The sequence below is a fragment of the Centropristis striata genome, chromosome 20, assembly GCF_030273125.1.
Source record: "Centropristis striata isolate RG_2023a ecotype Rhode Island chromosome 20, C.striata_1.0, whole genome shotgun sequence".
Lineage (NCBI taxonomy): Eukaryota > Metazoa > Chordata > Actinopteri > Perciformes > Serranidae > Centropristis > Centropristis striata.
The window spans coordinates 28,519,354-28,538,545 of NC_081536.1; the positions used below are offsets into that span (position 1 = coordinate 28,519,354).

At 38.7% G+C, this 19,192-nt stretch overlaps 1 protein-coding gene across 1 annotated transcript in view; it reads left to right on the top strand.

Annotated features, from left to right (window-relative positions):
• Positions 1-19,192, top strand: part of atrnl1a (attractin-like 1a) — a 380,138-nt gene that overhangs the window by 204,368 nt on the left and 156,578 nt on the right. The window contains exon 25 of the mRNA XM_059359919.1: positions 2,461-2,618. Coding sequence (XP_059215902.1) covers positions 2,461-2,618 — 158 coding nt within the window. The remainder of the gene's footprint in view (positions 1-2,460; positions 2,619-19,192) is intronic.

A 19,192-nucleotide genomic window follows, 5' to 3' on the forward strand; every position in this document is an offset into this window, starting at 1 on the left:
AGTGTTTAATGGCCCTGATAACGCAGGAGGTGGAAATATTTTATTCACAACGTCTGAAAAACTCGGCCATTAACACAGAACTGCTGATAGCACTCTGAAGGATAGTGAAATCAGACCACTTCAGCACAGAGAGAAATTTACAGGCTCCCTCTGAATTACAGCGAGGTGTCACCAAAACAATTTGCCTGCGTGAGATGAAAGGCACGACATTGACATTTAAAAAAATCCAGACTGTAGACACTCAACCTGCTCACTTACCACTTAATGTGTAAAAATATCTGCACAAGGACGTCCGCAGTGAGAGCAGCTCAGCTCTGTTTGACTCTAATGTGGCTGCAACATTTTAAACTGAAAAGTTGTGTTTTACTGCACTTGTGTTGCTTTTTCACAAGCTTTCTTTTGTTGATAATTTGCATAGAAAATTGTACTCCACAGGAGACATTCCTCACAAGACCCAGGTAGTAAAAAGACAGAGATAGGGAGATAAATAATGGACGTAGTCACCGTTACATTGGTTTGTGGCCCGTTTGAAGCATCGATTCGTCCGTCGCCATCTTTGTTTGTTGAAAGCAAGAGAGACCATATTTGGACTGTGGAGGAGCGAGGATGGGTGTATGTAAAAATATACTGTATATATATATATATATACTTTTAAGATATTTTTTTGGCCATTTTTGGGCTTTATTGATAAGACAGAGTGAAGGGGGAGACAGAGGGGAAGACATGCGGTAAAGGGCTCCGAGTCGGATTCGAACCCGGGCCGCCCGCTTACGAGGACAATGCCTCTATGGTACACGCTCTACCAGGTGGGCCACCGGGAACGCCCCTAAATATAAACTGTTAACGCTAAAACAAAATGTACGTTACTTACCTGAAACATTGTACAGCAACTCCTTGGAGTGTCATTTAATACAACCTAACTCTGAACAAGACATTTTTGAATCACCGAATTGTTCAAATAAACTTTGATGAAGTGAAAACACACGGTAAAAGGGTTCTGAGACGAAAACACGGCAAACAAGTTCACGGATACGCATAGTTCTGTTTCTCTCCTGATGACAGCTGGCTGGGTTAGCCACCTGTCAATCAAATGTAGCCACGCCCCAAATCATACCCTGCTTTATCATCTATTTTATTCTAGATGGGACCAGTATTTACACATTAAATGGTAAAACGGTAAATAGACTGCACTTATATAGCGATTTTATCCGAAGCGCTTTACACTACACACTTCGTCATTCACCCGTTCACACACACATTCATACTGGTGTTAGTGGCTACCAGGGCACACTGGTGCCACCTGCCACCATTGGGAATTCATTCACACACCGATGAACGCAGCATCAGGAGCCATTTGGGGTTCAGTATCTTGCTCAAGGACACTTCGACATGTAGGCTGCCATAGTCAGGGATCGAACCACCAACCTTCTGATCAGTGGGTGACCGCTCTACCAAATGAGCCTCAGCCGCCAGCATTAACTATAATGTTGCCACCAAAACTTTTTACTGAGGTGATAAATCAAGTGAGAAGTTGTCTCATTCTGTATTGATATCGATAGAACCGGAGTGCTTTTACAACGACCCCTGATGGACTTTTCTTTTGAAAGAAAGCGGGCTGAAGGCACTTCCGGGTTTGCTTCTCTGCTCAGACAGGGAGGTTGCCGCCTGGTAAAAATATGTTTTCTTTCTCACCTATTTTGACATTGACTTCATACTTTGGAACATGGCTGTTGACATTCCTGACCCCAGAAGTCTCTCTGGCCCCTTCAGCCTGGTCATCTTTATCAGGCAGGTCACAATGATTGGTCAGGCTTCACCGTTGCCACTTTTGAACATTCTTTAGTTTTAGGGGGAATGCTCTCGTAGGGGAGCAGCAGTGTAAAAGTAGCTTAACAAAGACCACAGAAATAATAAAAAAGGATAATACAGCAACTTAACTACATAAAGAAATCATTGTACTTCCTCACTGATGCAGAATTCCTGTAAATCCAATATTGCCATTAAATAGCCCTGCACATTGATTTGTAGCATCATCCACATGGTTTAATAGAACCAAAGATATACAGCAATAAACATGCACAGTGCTTCTATCAGATGACAGATCGCTATAGAGCCTGTGAGACTTTAAAAACAACTGACAGTGCAAGTTTTAAATGTTTTTCCACTCCCTCACATCCTTCACCCCCGAGAGCACCTTCTGGTGACAGCTCTCATTGAAAACACCGGCGGACACAAGCTGCTGTTGATATGTTGTCTTTTATTTTCCTACAAGGACAAATGAAGGCTCCAGAAAAGAAAGACAAAAAAGAAACACCTTCAAATGCGTCACAGTTTGACCCTTTATCCTTCACTGTGTTTAGTGTCTGCAAAAATAGTTCTGTGCTTGATTGTTTTGAATGTTTGTCCCTTATAAAATGTGTTTTTTTTAATGTTTTTAAAGCGTCTCTCTGTCCTTGACAGCTGGCACCATTTCCGGTGAAGAGATGCCGATCATAGCGAGGACCAACATCAAGGAGCACCGTGACAGTTTCTCGTGTGAAAAGTTCAACTTCAGACTTCACCACAACATCACATTCTACGTCTACGTGTCCAACTTCAGCTGGCCCATCAAGATCCAGGTGAGAGGCTCAGTGGTGGATACATCAGGTTTGGTTGTGAAAAAGAAGAGTTGACTTCCTTTCGTTTAATTTTTTTTATCAAACCTGACCATTGATCAGTGAATAGGAAACTCTTAGGGCTGAACATAATGATTATTTTCATCACTGACTGCCTGACTGCTCAAAGTAGAACAGAACAACATGCCCATCATGTTTTTTCCACAATTATAGGTTAAATTAAATCAATTAATCAATTAATTTATAGTCACCTAAAATAGAAAAATGCAGCAATGCCTCACTATAAGAAGCTTGAAATCAAACAGGTGCAGACTGATACATTTTTTTTAAATGCTCTGAAACACACACATTCGGCCTAAATAATTTGAAAACTACCGTTACCAGACACAGGTATCTACTGTACTGCCCTACAAAGTCTAACTGCAGTAAGTTTTTGGTCAAAATTGAGTTATAACTAAAAATTAACTCCTTGATGTCTGTTTTATCTTGTGACAAAGTTTTAGATTTCAATTTTGCTTTAATTCAGAGAAATAATTATATAAAAACCATAAAATCCAACTCAAAATTAGTTAATTTGAAAGGGAATTATCTAGATAGTGATGAAGTAAAAAAGTGAGATAAAATGATATTACGACTAAAATGTAACATTTCTTTATAATAATTCTAAAATACACACATCTTTAAATAGAGTCGTTAAACACTTTTAAATACACTTATAACAAAATCAATTTGAAAATGTTTGACAACATTGTAATTACTGCACTCTGTTTATCATTACTATTAAAACCTTTTACATCAAAATCAGACTTTTTGGGGTCAAAGGTCAGATAAATCATGATGGTTTTTGAGTGTAAAAATGAAATTATCGATACATGTAGAAATAAGTGTCATATCACTTATCTACATATAACCCATTTGGCTGGCCAGTTAAAACACGTTAAAAAACCTAAAAGCAGTTTTCCTCAGTTTTACCTTTTGTGTAGTTACTGCAGTTAGACTTTGTAGGGCAGAATACATGTGGTAGCTGCTGTGATTATTACAGGCAGGCCGTATTATTTACACAATCAGCTCAGGAGTCTTCATTATGATGATGATGATGATGATGATGATGATGGCGGCGGTGGAAGAGATGATGACTTTTGGTGTTAGGCAGGTGATAAATTCAGGTTTTGATTTACAGGAAGAAAAACACCCCGAAAAGTTAGTTTGACGACCTGATCTACTGGAACAAACAAAGAAATTCACTGTGTTGGAATCACTAACTTGTGTGAAAAGGTGTAGGCTTGTAGTCTTGTGAACAGACCTGGCAGCATGAATTCTGACTTTTTACACATCAGCACTTTTGTAGTTACTCTGCATCCTTTTTATCCATTTATTGCAATGGATATTATTGCACATATTGCACAGAAAAATCTGTTTTAGGATCAACCATACTGGCAGTCAGTCATTTCCTGGGGAAGGCACTAAAATTCACTGAGCTGAGTGTACCTCCAGATGATATTATTAATCCAGAAATGATGCTGGTCGGTTTATCGGACTTCCTCAATTTGTACAAAGCAGCAATATTGGTTATTCTGGCCATGGTTTGCGACTGAAAATAATGACAATGTTGTGTACACTGGTGGAAATGTGATCGTGTTGTCAAACTCGTGGGGCACCAAAATGAAAAGCAAAAGCTTCAGCAAAGTACGCACACTGCAAAGTCAAAAATTTTAATTAAAATTTTGTAGCTGATTTCCTGAAATGCCTTTTCTACGTAACTGTAGAAAATCATGGCGCGTTTATCATTAAATCTCACAGATACATCACAGATAAGTACATGCAAGCAGACACCTATACTCTAAAAATCTGAAGACACAAACATTGAATGGCAAAATGATTCTGCACTTGTCAATATGTCATGATATATGATTTAATTACTCTGCATTAATTAAGCATTTTACAGCAGCGTTACATGGAGATGAGGTATTACAGAATTAAACATGATGTAAACTAAGGCTCCGTTTACATGATGACGGTCTGAACAGAAGACGCAAAAGTGGCGTCTCGTCTTCACTTTTTATTCTGCGTTTAGACGAGAGTTTTCAGGAGGAAATCTGCTGCATACGGTGACGCTAAAGTGTGTGAATGTGATTGGGTATACATGCCAGGCAGCATCACTTAAAGCCATAAGAGCATCTTTGGGCATGTGGAAGTTTTCACGCCACGCATTTTCATCAGCTACTCCTTCCACAAAGTTCTCCACCATCCACTAGATCTCCCAGGTCTCGTCCAAAGCCGTCTGGCTCGCCTCCCACCAATTGGTGCATCCTAAATGTGATAGAGGTAATTCCAGATCCTTCTCTGTTCACTAATACTATCTGTACATATCCTGTACATTTGGTGGAAAGACTCCTGTAAGTTTATTAGAGCTGCCAGAGCAGCTTGAAGGTCCCACGCATGGAAATAATCCCACATGTTTGTTTATTTCCCTGTACTGGAGCATGTATGTGATGTAAACGCGTACGTGACGTGAGCAGATCTGAGCAGAGTTTTGCATCTTGGCAGTGTAGACGGACACGCTACGGTGGAGCGGATTACAGTTTAACACTCTGGAGGGTGGTTTCAGATTTTTGCGTTTTTAAGCCCCAAAAACGCCGTCACCGTCTAAACGAAAGGCACTTCTTATAAAATATTTTGTCGTTTTTTTACCCGCAAGCGTCCTTGTCCAAATGGGGCCTAAATGATTTCCTAAAAGGCTGTAATCTAGGACTTGTGCTGAAGCTGTAGATAACTTGAAGCCTCAACCGGGCAGGGAAGTGACGAGTCAGCTGTCAGTGAACAGTCAATAAATTATTTCTCTCCAAAATTGGGAATCGCTGCAACCCTTGAGAGGACCTGGAGCATACAATCAGAAATGTGCACAAAAAGCATTGGGCTGACAGAGAGAAGCAAGCACACACAACCAAAGGCACGATCTCCCCTCGGCTGATGCCCGCTGGAAATAATTACACATTTTATTTTCATTACTTCTTTCACAACAACGTTTGTAAAGCAGCAGTTCCCTGCATTGTGCAAGCACATTAGTAGACTTTTGTCTTTAATTTGTTTTTAATTCCTTTTATGCCCACAGTGTAATTCAGTCTTCTGGGAGTTATCAATGAATAATAGAATACAAGCTGCCTGTCTGTTCAGTATAACAATATATTAGAATGGTTGTCATGTTAAGCTTTTGTACAGGCCACACACATTATTAACGATTAATGTGAGAACATGTTTTCAGTAAACTGGTTCCCCCCTGGGACAAAATAGTTCGACTGACACAAACACTCAAACATAATATCAAAGCTTCAATTTCAAATAAGCAGATGTCTGACAAATAAATATTTCTTGTAACTTTGAGAGATTGTTCTGAAATTATCTCCCAGATGTTTTTAAAATTAGTTGCCGTAGAACATCCTTGGATTTCTTGAAATTTTGATTTTTGTTTTGTTATTAGTACTGTAAACTGTTAAGACTGCTTTTTAGCAATATTTTTATTTCATTTATTTTATTTTTGGAATATTAATAGGAATATTGAGGAACCTTTTCATGTCAGGTTAAAATGTATCTAAAATAATTAAAATTAAATTAAAATCAGAAAAAAAAAAGTAAGATTTATTGTATTTATTTTGTTTTTGGAATAATAATATGAATACTAGGTTATATGACGTTATAATAGATTAATGAGTAATAAAACTAAAATAAAACTTAAAAAAACAAAAAATCAAAATGCACAGTTTTGGCCTTTAATTAAATTATTTAAATATGTTAAGACTTTGTAGCTTTGTAGAAATATTTTATTTTTATTGTATTTATTATATTTTTGCAATAATAATAATATGAATATTAGGTCATGTCAGGTTAAAATAGATCAAGGAATAATAAAACTAAAATAAAACTTTTTTTTTTTAAGATGCACAGTTTGGGCCTTTAATTATGTAAATTCAAATATTTAAATATATAGTTGGTGTTAAAACTATCTTTTAAAAAGTTTTATTAAACTGTTTCATTAAGTCTGGCATTTTGTAATCTGCAGAAAAATAAATATGCATTGTCGTACAGCCATCATATTGAATCCCCTTATTGAGTAAGTCAGTTAAGGTGTTGCATAAAAAAGGTAAAGCATCATCATCATCATCATCGTCATCGTCATCGTCATCATCTCCAGTTTTTCAGGAGCTGTCTCTCTGCAAAACATATATCCCTGACAGGACGTTGAGCATAAACTATTCTGAAAAGTGTTTGGCAAATCTGCTATCACATTTAATGATCTGTGAGTTTTTCAATGTCTCTCCATCAATTATGCAGCGCCGGATTAAATCTCCAGGCGGCAGCCGCACACACTAAATATTCACGCTCTCCAGCCTTATGATCCATTAAATTGAAGTAGACTTTTAGCGGTGATATTTTAAGATGACTGTCATGCGGGGGTGCAGGGTGTGTGCTGATGGATGGAGTCAAGAAGTGACAGAATGGAGAAATTAGGGGAGAGTTAAGACAGGATGGCTGCTTAACTGATGCCGAGACCATCGCACACTCAAAATGTCCAGTGGTGAGAAAATGGAAGCTGCCTAATTGACAGATTGAGGGAGAAGGACAGCAGGTCTGAGACAGATCCAGATGTAAAGCAGAGGATGGAAGTGTGGATGAGTGGATGGACTGATGAATGGAGAGATGATGGAGGAATGATAAATGGGATGACTATTGTAGCTGCTCAGTTACATAAGCGTTCAGGTAAAGGAAAAATACATATTTGAAATAATCTTGGAGACGTGAAATGATCCATGATCCCTCACTCGTCGTGTTTCCATCATGACATTTCTCTGTGCAACATTCACATGAGAAAAGATTGATAGAAACATCTAAATTTGATAAAACTTTTGAAAATGTGCATACGCTTACTTGAGGTAGTTTTTTTTATATAGTTAATCCACTTAAAGGGAGATGGAAATGTTTTTTCTGAATAAGTTCTGACATAGCGAACATTTAACTTACAGTAGTGTTCAAAATAATAGCAGTCCAATGTGACTAACCAGATTAATCCAGGTTTTTAGTATATTTTTTATTACTACATGGCAAACAAGGTACCAGTAGGTGCAGTAGATTCTCAGAAAACCAACAAGACCCAGTATTTGTGATATGCACGCTCTTAAGGCTGTGCAATTGGGCAATTAGTTGACTGTTGACTTTACAAACACAAAACTATTTTGTACAAACTTTTTTATTTCTAGGATTTAGCAATCCTGTGAATCACTGAACTAATATTTAGTTGTATGACCACAGTTTTTTAAAACTCGTTGTGGCACCTTTCAACTGTTATTCCACTCCAAGATTCTTTAACAACATTCCATGACTGATCAACTGTTCCCTCTGACATCAAAGAATACTTATAAGTTGACCAATTAAATCCAATTCCTGAAGACTTCTTTTCATTTTCACTAGATCGACAACCTCTTTTTGTAGTTGTTTTTTCTCCTGTTCACTGACCTGTGGGATCCAAATCCATCTGGGTTCAGGCAGGGTCGTCTACTGAGACTTCTCTTCTGTCTGTAACAGAATCAGCAGCTGGTCAATCATTAGCTCTATTGCTGCTGGAACTCTCTGCAGCCTTCAACAATGTTAACCACCAAATCCTCCTCTCTACACCCACAGAACTTGGTATATTAGGTTCTGCCCTCCGATGGTTGGAGTCCTACCTCTCAGGGAGATCTTTTAAAGTATCTTGGGGGAAGTGTCCAAATTACTTAACCTATCCACTGGGGTGCCTCAAGGGTCAGTGTTAGGATCCTTTCTCTTCAATTTACACCACTTCACTTGGCGCAATCATCTGCAATCATGTCTTCTCATACCACTGTTACGCCGACGATATCCAGCTGTTCCTGTCCTTCCCAACAAATGACCTCACAGTCTCAGCCCTTGGATGACAGAACACCACCTCCAGCTCAACCTCTCTAGGCTGAGCCTCTAGTCATTCTAGCTCGCCCAGCCCTGTATCAGCCTGTCAATGTTCAGCTTGGATCCATGCAACTTCTGCCCACAAGCTCTGCACAGAACCTGGGTGTCAAGGCTCATGTGTCCTCAATTGCCCGATCTCGTCGATTCACCCTGGACGATCATAAAGATCAGACTCTACCTGACCGAACAATCAACACAACTCCTGGTTCAGGCCCTCCTGACATCTCGCTTAGACTACTGCAGCTCTCTACTGGCAGGACTCCCTGCATGCACCGCCAAACCTCTGCAGATGATCCAGAACGCGACGCCCCATCTAGTCTTCAACCAGCCCAAGAGAGCACATGTCACTCATCTACTCATCTCTCTGCACTGGCTCCCGGTCACAGCCCCTGTCTAATTCAAAGCCTTGTCTCTTGCTTACAAGACTCAGCTCTTTACTGAACATCTACACACATAATCGACACACAGAACAAAAAAAAACGACAAAAAAAAATCACACTGTCTGCACTCACTGCTGAAAAACACTTACGTCCCAAAAGCACTTACGTCCTAACAGGACTCAACATAGTACACGCCTCTTATTCTTGCTTATTCTTGTGTTGTTTCTTCACTTGGTCATGGCTTGTGTTGTATGATCTCTCAAATGTACGTTGCTTTGGATAAAAGCATCTGCTAAATGACATTGTAGATTGTAGATTGACGGGGTAATACATCATGGAACTTTGTTTATTCACTCTGGTTATAACCAGTTGAAGGAAACGTCCCTAATTTGCACTTTCTTTAATGCGACATTTTAAAATTTCCCTTCGACTTTTAATGAAAAAACGGTGACTGTGAAGCTTATTTTGAATGATCTGATTTATTAATGATATTTCAAGCATAAGGCTCAAATTATTTGATCTTTTAAAAATTTTTATCAACAAATCCTGTGAAGAAACTTGAGTGCAGAATGTCTTGCATCACAAATTCCCCAGAAAATGAGCACCAGGTAGCAGGAAAATGCTTTGAAAAAGCTGGTCCAATTAGAAGGAAAAACATATTTTGGTTCCACTAAACCTTCCACCAAGTAGGTTAGTTTTTTTTTAAATTGTTGCTTGATGCTCAGTGAAAGGGTTCAGCAGGGTCAAGAAGGAAGCCATTACATCTCTGAATGGATCCAGCTCATTGGAAAGATACACAAAATATTTTCACTTACTTTAGCAATTAGAGATCATGCAGGGTCTCTTGCAGAGGTTAGCTCTCCCTCCAAGTGGCCTTCTAGTTTTTTTTTGTGTCCATCATACGGTTGCATCCAAGAATATGTAAAATGTAACTGCATTTTTGGTCAAAATTGAGTTATAACTAAAAATGAACTCCTAGATGTCTGTTTTACCTTGTGACAAAGTTGTAGATTTCATTTTTGCTTTATTTCAGAGAAATAATGATACAAAAACCACATAATTCAATTTAAAACCAAGCAGTAATTGCAATGACCACGCTATATATATATATATATATATATATATATAACATAACATAACATATTTAAATATATTAAATAAAATAATGTTTAAACATATTGTATGTTTAAACATTAATTTAAACATACAAATAATATAAATTATAAGTTTATTTGAAAGGGACATTATTATCTAGATAGTGATGAAGTAAAAAAATGTGAGATAAAATTACATTAAGACTAAATTATTTATTTAAACATTTCTTTACAATATTAAGTCTGAAATAAACAAATCTTTGAATAGAGTTGTTAAACACTTTTAAACACACTGATACCAAAATCAATTTGAAAATGATTACTGACTGAAAACAAAATATAAAAGCTGAACAAGAAAACAACATTGTTGTTACTGCACTCTGTTTATCATCACTATTTGAACCTTTTACAGCAAAACCAGAGTGCAGTAACTACATTTTTTGGGGTCAAAGGTCAAATAAATCATCATGATTTTTGAGCATAAAAATGACATCAATACATGTAGAAATAAGTGTCATAATCACTTATCTACAGAAAACCAATTTGGCTGGCCAATTAAAAAACGTTAAAAAACTTTAAAGCAGTTTTTCTCAGTTTTATCTTTTGCGTAGCTACTGCAGTTAGACTTTATAGGGCAATATTCACTTGGTCTAATGTTGCTACATTTATTTGTTGTAATTGTTTTTGAAACCCAAGATATAATGTATAAAAGCTCAGCACATTATTGTAAGTAGAAACATAAATTGGAAACATAATCCTCCTCAGCATGTATTATCGCAGCCGTTCGCTTTATATAAATGTTAACATTTATTGCCGAGTGTCCTGCACCTCGTTACGGGTCATTTGTCCATCGATCGCTCCCCTCATATGCATTTCCCATTAATGCTACATTATCAGAGCTGCTTATATCTGCCGGTTGGAAAGTGATATGATAATTACCACAATGAGGCCTATCTCGCCGCCCTGTCGGACGTGCTCCTGTGTAACATGAGAAGCACTCGGCGTCCGGTCCTGTGACCTTGGTGGCTTCTGACGCCAGAGCGGGGCGAGGATGAGAAATTGTTCTGAGGATTGGTAATGACCCAATCTGATATATTTGATCTAATAGACTTGCACACACACACACAGACACACACATGCAGGTGCACACACACCCTCACATGAAGGACAAAGAGGGAGGAAGAGACAGAACACCTCACAGCTACAGATTTCCACAGCTACTGGCCAGATGTCAGGAAATGTGCAAGAGTTCTTCATTCGTCCCTGGAGGGAAGATTTCAAATGATTTCGAAGCCCCTCTGACCTTTAACCACAGTCAGGTCAAACTTTTTCCTTGATCAATAAATAAGGAATGTCTGGAGGTCTTGGATTTAAATATTGATGGTCCCCAGAAGAGGAACCCTCATATTTTATTGTAATTTACTGTGTTTTTATGACTCTGGGAATGTTTTTCTCACCATGAAGAAAAAAAAAACTGCACTGTTTCTGCGTGTTTCTTCTTTATAACACTGAACAGGAACATTTAGCCTCTTAGGACCACAAGCAAGAAAATATGTCTCTGACAAGATCCACAAATAGTTAAAGGAATACTTCACCCTTAAAATGTAAGGGTAGGATGTAATGGAGGACAAAACTATATCAAAACACAAATCCAAGTCTCTTTAATCCCGTCTGTACTGGACACTGACCTGCAGTGTACCTGCACAAATCTGAGTCTTTGTGGCAAAGTTGTTGTAAATGGTTTTTAAAAAGGTTTCTGCAAAAATGTATGTGTTTGGGGAGCAAAGAGACCTATACTGCACTACTTGCATGAGAGTTTGTAAATGGATGTTTTGATATGGTTTTGCTGTTGTTAAAGCCGGCCTCTCTTTACTTAAATTCATCAAGGATTTTCTCTGTTTTTGGATTCTCTGTTCACCGTGGAGACATCCGAGAAAAAATGTTTTTTCATGAAACCAAGGTAGCTTGTGATGAGTAATAGATTCACAAATGGTTATTAAAGGTTGAAGTAGGCCTTTTCTCTTTTAAAATAAACAAACAGTAAAGGTAAAACATGCTGTAAATCACTGTAAGATAGGATATTAATCACGTCAGCAGTTTACCTGACATTACGTGAGAATCTAATCTTGCTGTAGTTTCAGTTATGATTCTGGAAGTAAGTTGCTTCCTGACAGAACGTCACTGCTTTGACCCGTTAGCTGTGTATGTGTGAAAGTCTGGCAGCCTGCGCTAACAACACATATGATGTTATTGTTTGTGGCAGATACACATGTATCCCAGTTTAAAAATAGGTTATTTTTAACTATATATGTGAACCAAATGCAGGATGTTATCGTTATTGGACTATACCTATATCTAGGGTGACCATATTTTGATTTCCAAAAAAGAGGACAATCGGCACGGCCTCGAGACACAAATTCAGACAGGCTTCTCGGAGGTTGATGAACATGCTTATGCTCCAATGGTGCAAAATTAACTTCTGTAATAAAATAAAATTAAATCTGTAAAAACTTGTAACAAAATAATAGCTCTCGTAGACTCTTTTCAAATAAATGAATAAATAATATGAAATTATGTTTCTAAATATGAACTCTTCTGTTAGAAAATCTAGCTTCAACAATATATCTCTTAATAACTGCAATAAGATAAATAATAGAAGAATCTCACAAAGATACTAACTAACAAACAAAAAGGATCTATACTTTTCATCTTTAGTTGTCTTTGAGCTTTGAGCTTTGAGGTCTCCAGCACCTTTATTAGACACTGAGACATATGTGCCAACTTTGCACACGGTACACTCCGCCTCCCACCTGTGACGGTACGTCGGACATTTTTTTTGCAGTTCATCTGTGAAGCTGCACTTACGCTTCGGCATTTCCCGTGCAATGATGCTCCGCTGTTCGATCTGCCCTCTGTCTGCTCTGCTCTCTGTCTCTCTCTCTGTGTGTGTGCGCGGCGCTGACCCGCCCACAAGGCAGCCTCTTGGTGATTACGTCTCGCAAAATTGTGTGCAAAGCGCCGGTCAATTTACGTGCACGTGTACTGGTCCTATGAAAAACAGTGAACACCGGACATTTTCGTGAATTTATAAAACCCGGCCGGACGCCCCGGACAGGACGTAAAAAGAGGACATGTCCGGGCAAAAGAGGACGCTTGGTCACCCTACCTATATCTGAATTTCATGTTATCACAGAAAGAAGCTCAGCAAAAGTTAGCAGCAGCTGTGCTAGCATGCTGACTACATCCAAGAAACAGATTTTTAATAGAAAACTTCTCAGTGTTTTTACCAACAAAATCTCCAACTAAATGACAATCAATAGCCACCCACACATATGAGTGTTTCACAGCTCAGAGTACAAAGTGGAGTGTAAAAAAACACATGACAGACAGTAAGGATAAACAGTCTGATATGTGAACAGTTAATCTGAATCAGCAGTTGAAACAATGAAAAAGCTTTCAGACATCTCATTCTCTGTTGGGAGGAATTAACCACCGAGCAGGTTTGAAACTAAAATGTGTCCTTAGAAAGGTAAAAAAACCCCATAAACACACACACATACAGTATACGCACTCGCACTAATGTGAGCGGTGAGTGTTTCCCTGGCGGCGTGCTGACGTCAGCGGGGAGTCGGGGCTGGTTGTGAGGCAGGGGGAGGTGTGGGAATCAGTCGCTCTGCTGGAACAGATTTTGATTGGTTCTGTCACGCTGACCTTGCACCTCCGTCCTCGCTCTCCTGCACTCGCCATCATGACACGACATTCACCAGAGTGTTCCAGGTTTAAATGTATGTAGGGTGAGTTACAGCATTAGCCCGGACGTTATTCACATCCCTCCAGCTGTTTACTTCACACACAGGAAATATGGACTCAGAAATGTCTCTGTTTCATGTTCCATCCGCCTGTGACATGTCTTGTATCTATTATTCAAACAGTTCATATAATGCATATGATTTATATTGATTTAACTTGAATAATTGGAGTTCCTCTAAAAAAGGAGACATTCAGCATTTGGTAAAAGCTGAATTGTATATGGCTCTTAAAGTGTAAAAAGTTTAGGTTTTAAAACTAGAAAATAAATGAAATGAAAAGAAAAATGTAAGAATGTTTTAGACAGATTAAATTTTGATATTGTGTTTGTTGAATATTGTTTTCTATAGTTTTGAAGCTTTTAAAATTTAGACTTTATTTACTTTATTAAATTCAGCATTCAGCAAATGTTAATTTTTGGAGGAACTTCAACTTTGAAAGTCTAACAGCAGCAATAATATGTGCAATGTAAACTGTTGGAATAAAAATATCGAAATAATGTACAGATAGAAGATGTGTCACAGGCAAATGCAGATCATCACTGTAATTTGTTAATTTGACACCATTTTTCCACAAACTAGGACTGTCCTGGATCTGTTTCTCATCAGAAATTCATGTTTTATTGATTGAGCTCACAAACATTATGGGAACATGACCCAGTTTCTCTCTTCATCTTTCTGTTTGGAAACTGTTAATTTAGCCAGAAATTGCGTAACTTGAGAGCGTAACTGTTTCTAATTTGAACCTCTCTGTTTGTATTTCGGCAGAAAACATTATCTCAATAATACAGGACTGACTGAACAGACCTTTGTTTCACTCATTAGACACTAAATCTAAATGAACAGCTGTAAAAAGAACTTGTTTCTGCCTCTGTGTGCATGTTGTGCCTCCCGCGCTCCGTCCCTCTATGCATCACAGCCTATAGGCCAGCTGATTAAAAGCCTTCTGTCAGAGGTGAGCAGCCATCTTGTTGCAGGCGAACTCGGGGCTGGCATGATTGGTCGGTTGATTTGATTTGCCGCTCGGTCACTTATTATCCTCTCCGCCTGCCATCATTAAATAGGATGCCTTTCCTAATCAGATATCTGGCACGCACACAAACACACAAACACTCTCTGATCATGTCACTGACAAAGTGTCTTTTATTGGATTAAAACAGAAGTTGCAATGCACACATGCACAGAGGGCTTGCAGGGTGTATCTGATGCATCTCACCAAGGCAGTATTATGTTCCATAGGCTGGAAAGAGGAGCGAAGGCTGAGTGCTGCCCACTTAACCGGACAGGAAGTCAGCAGCAACATCAGTACAAATTAGGCTGTTCATGTGGGGATTCAGTAGAATTCATAATGGTGAAATCTGACAAAAAACACAGTAATCAGTGGATTCCAAGGCAAAGTGTGCAGAACTGACATGTTAATTTGCACTGCATCCCATTTCCTCCACAGTTCTGAAATGAAGAGATGTATGTAGACAATCCTACTTTTTTTTTTTTAAATACATTTTTATCCCATGGTTTTTGTAACCCATTTTATTTTTCACCCTGTGCCAATTGCCTATTGCATGATCCTGGGCACTACCTTGTCTCTGTCAGCTTGGGGAGAGCCCTGAACTAAACTCATGCTCATTCCCAACAGGGGGGGCCCGACCCCCCCAGGGGGGCGCCAGGGATCCACAGGGGGTCACGAAGTCCTCTTGATTTTAAGAGATGTAATAAATCTAATGTGTTAAATATAGATGAGTCACCATTTAATTCATTAGTGGGACAAAAACAAGTAAATAAGGGCTACATTAAACATTTATTCATTTATTTACATAGAAAAATCACTATAGAAAAGTTTGAAAATAAAGGCTATATCGCGAGAATAAGGACATGTGTAACATCCCTCCTGCAGTATACACAGGTAACCTCACCTAGCGGTTACCTCATCTAACGGTAACCTCACCTAGCGGTAACCTCACCTAACAACAGAAACACAGTGCTAATGGAAAAATGGTGAATCGTCAAGGAGACAAAAATGCTGAATATCTCAAAAAGAAAAAGAGAGGGTACCATGAAAATCACATTGAGTTTGGCTTCATAGAAGCAATGGACAATGGGGGGGTCGCCAAAGTTTCCAATGGTAAAAATGTGGGTCCTTCAAGAAAAAGGTTGGGAACCACTGCATTAGCAGACTGCGTCTTGTCACCTTTCCCCGTCAGGACATAGCGCGTGGGAGGATCACGTTATTTCCACTGATTCTTTTCCCACCCATCAGGGAGGCACTTTGTGAGAGGTCCCTGTAAGGGGAACCTAGGGGGACAAGGGGAGAACATGTAAACTCCCTAGGCCCTTTTGCCAACCAGCCCCACGGGCACTGGAGACATGGAGGTGGGGACACGCCTCCAACGCCCTGGCGGGAATCGAACCCAGGACCTCCTAGCTGTGAGGCGACATCGCTACCGACTGCCCACCGTGCCCTCAGCCATCTCGGCTCCACAAAAGTGACACAGCGGTCAGGTGTAAACCCGAAGCTGATGGTACAAATTCATGTCCAGTTTAGTGGTGGGTCGTTCACTTTGAACTTATCTTTTCTATGACTGCTGAGTGATGAATCATCTCAGTGAGCGATTCGTTCATTTTCACGCAGTACGTTTCCTCGTCACATGGCAGCTGCATGAACTCAGTCAGGACAGGAAACAGAAATGATTGGTTAGCGACTCAACTATGTGTCCTCAAGTTTGAATCACTCGTTCCTTTGTCATGTGAAAGCTGTAGAGGCTTAGCCAGAGGGCTGTGGGCTGAGCAGCAGAAATGAGTCGATTCGTTCACGCTCATAATGGATCGCACTTCGTTCATTCGTCACGTAATAGGCAGCTCAGCCACAGGGCTGCAGCACTGCACTAGTTTAAATTAACAAAATTACTTAAAAAAAGATTAGTTCAATTTACCTTCCGAGAGTCAGAAAAAAGACTTCCCAACACTAGCCCAACCTACTTTGTGATGATCTGCAAATCATTTTTTCTGTGCCTCTTTTTGGGGTTTGTGTCCCGTGTGAGAACAAAAGTTAACAATGTTAAAGTAAAGTAATTTACAACTATGTGTCAAGTTTGTTACAAGCATCACCACCCTTGGTGAACAACATCTCCTGAACAACAACTATGCAGATTTATTTAACTTTTCAAACTCTATTTTATAACGCCTAACTCGGAACAGTTTGCCCTACCTTAAGAGAAGATGTTTGTAGAGTAAAACATATAAAACTGCAGCATCTTAACTGAATGTGACATTTTTATCGATCTTCCTTTGAATGGACTAATAACAACCTGCTCCACCTACTAGTAGGTGGAGCATGCCCATATTTGCCCATAGTGATAGGAATGATAATTGATAATGCCAGCAAATGGTGAGATAACATTTAAAACAGGTTCTTTAGTTAGTTATTGATAACAACTGATAGAATTGTACATGACAACATGGAAGACTTACAGTGAACAGAGCTGAAACAAAATGAAAATCTGTCTAATAAGCGACAGGTGAAGGGGCAGTATCAGTGGTGGTGTTTTCACTGCAGTCTGTTGCTGCTGTTTGAGCTGCAGATTGATGCAGGAGTTGGTCTTAAGCATCTGTTAAAAGGATCTGCATCTGTGAGCTCTCCTAACAAGTGCACACATATGGCAGAGCTGGGCTCATCTGCATACCATGTAGGTGGAGGCGGCACTTGGCAACTGCCTCACTTTGGTCATTAGGTCCTCATGAATATACATACTGAAGAAATGTGTGTGGAAAACATATCTTCCTCTCTGGAACAATCACATGTACATATAACATACTGATGTTAACCCTCTGGAGTCCACGAAAGCGCCGGAGCACGACTTCTTCATGACGTCAAAAAAGGACACAAAAATGACCAAAAAAGACACAAAAAGACACAAAATGACTAAAAAAAGACATAAAAAGACACAAAATGACTAGAAAAAGACACAAAAAGATTAGAAAAAAGACACAGAATGACAAAAAAAGAGACAAAATGACCAAAAAAGACACAACAACAGACACAAAATGACCAAATAAGACACAAAATGAATAGAAAAAGACACAAAATGACCCAAAAAGACACAGAAGACACAAAATGACAAAAGAAGAGACAAAATGACAAAAAATACACAAATTAACCAAAAAAAGACACAACAGATGCAAAATGACCAAAAAAGACACAAAATGACAAAAAAAGACACAAAATAACAAAAAAAAAGACACAACAGACACAAAATGACAAAAAAAGACACGAAAAGACATGAAAAGGATTCAAAAATGGACAAAATAGTCCAAGACTCCATAGAGTTAACATGTGTGGCCTAAACATTATAACTTACTGTAGTAATAAAAGCAATAAATGTGAATGATGCATGGGGATTTCACTGTATCACAGCTCTGTGCTGCTTTGGAACACTTTCAGCCTGTTTGACAGGAAAAACAAACCTCCCCGAGTCATAATGAAGCATGAGAAGTCCTCCGAACACATTTACTTCTTCATCTTCTGCCTGTTAAACACAAGATTGTGTTTGCAATCGTTTTTTTTCCTTGTTAAAGTGTCTTGCTATTCTTCATAACAGTGAAGCGAGGAGGAAAATTAACTACTGCTATGGCATAATTTCATATCTGTAGGTTGAGAGTTATTTGTTTGTGAGAATTAATCATAAATAAATAATAAAATTCAGGGAATTAATTACATAATTTGCAGATAAAAAAGGCTAATTTGAAAGAATCACTTGTAATTTGTAACTGAAACACCCAGATTACTGTTTTGATGAAACTGTTACACATATTCGCACTTTGCATCTGCTAGTCAGATAATAAAATAATAAAAGAGACATGGGGGAATTCAACATCATTGCATCAGGAAAGATGCTGAACATCAGTGACGGTTTTTAAGGATTAAAAAATATTACAAAAATAGACAGTAGGCTTTGAACTCACGGTGAAGTTACTTGTTTTTTGTTGCAGGTGTGCAGCTTCTTATTACTTTTTATCTGATGAGTTTGTTTGTGATCCACCGCCCAAAAGGGGACATATGTGACTTTTAACGGCACATTGCTTCTTCACCAGACAAGATTTCAAAGTACAAATCCAAATTCCAGCACATACTGGATCCATACATAGATGAGGATTCAGAGCATTTTCACACTCTGGTCCAGATGAGATGATGAGTTTGTTAACTTGGGGTGTTTTTTCCTTGGTTCAGTTTCTCTTCACACAGAGAAAAATCCAAGAAAACCAAATTACATCACCAAAAACCATGTGAAAAGGTTCACACCGCTATTAAATATACAGGTCTAGGA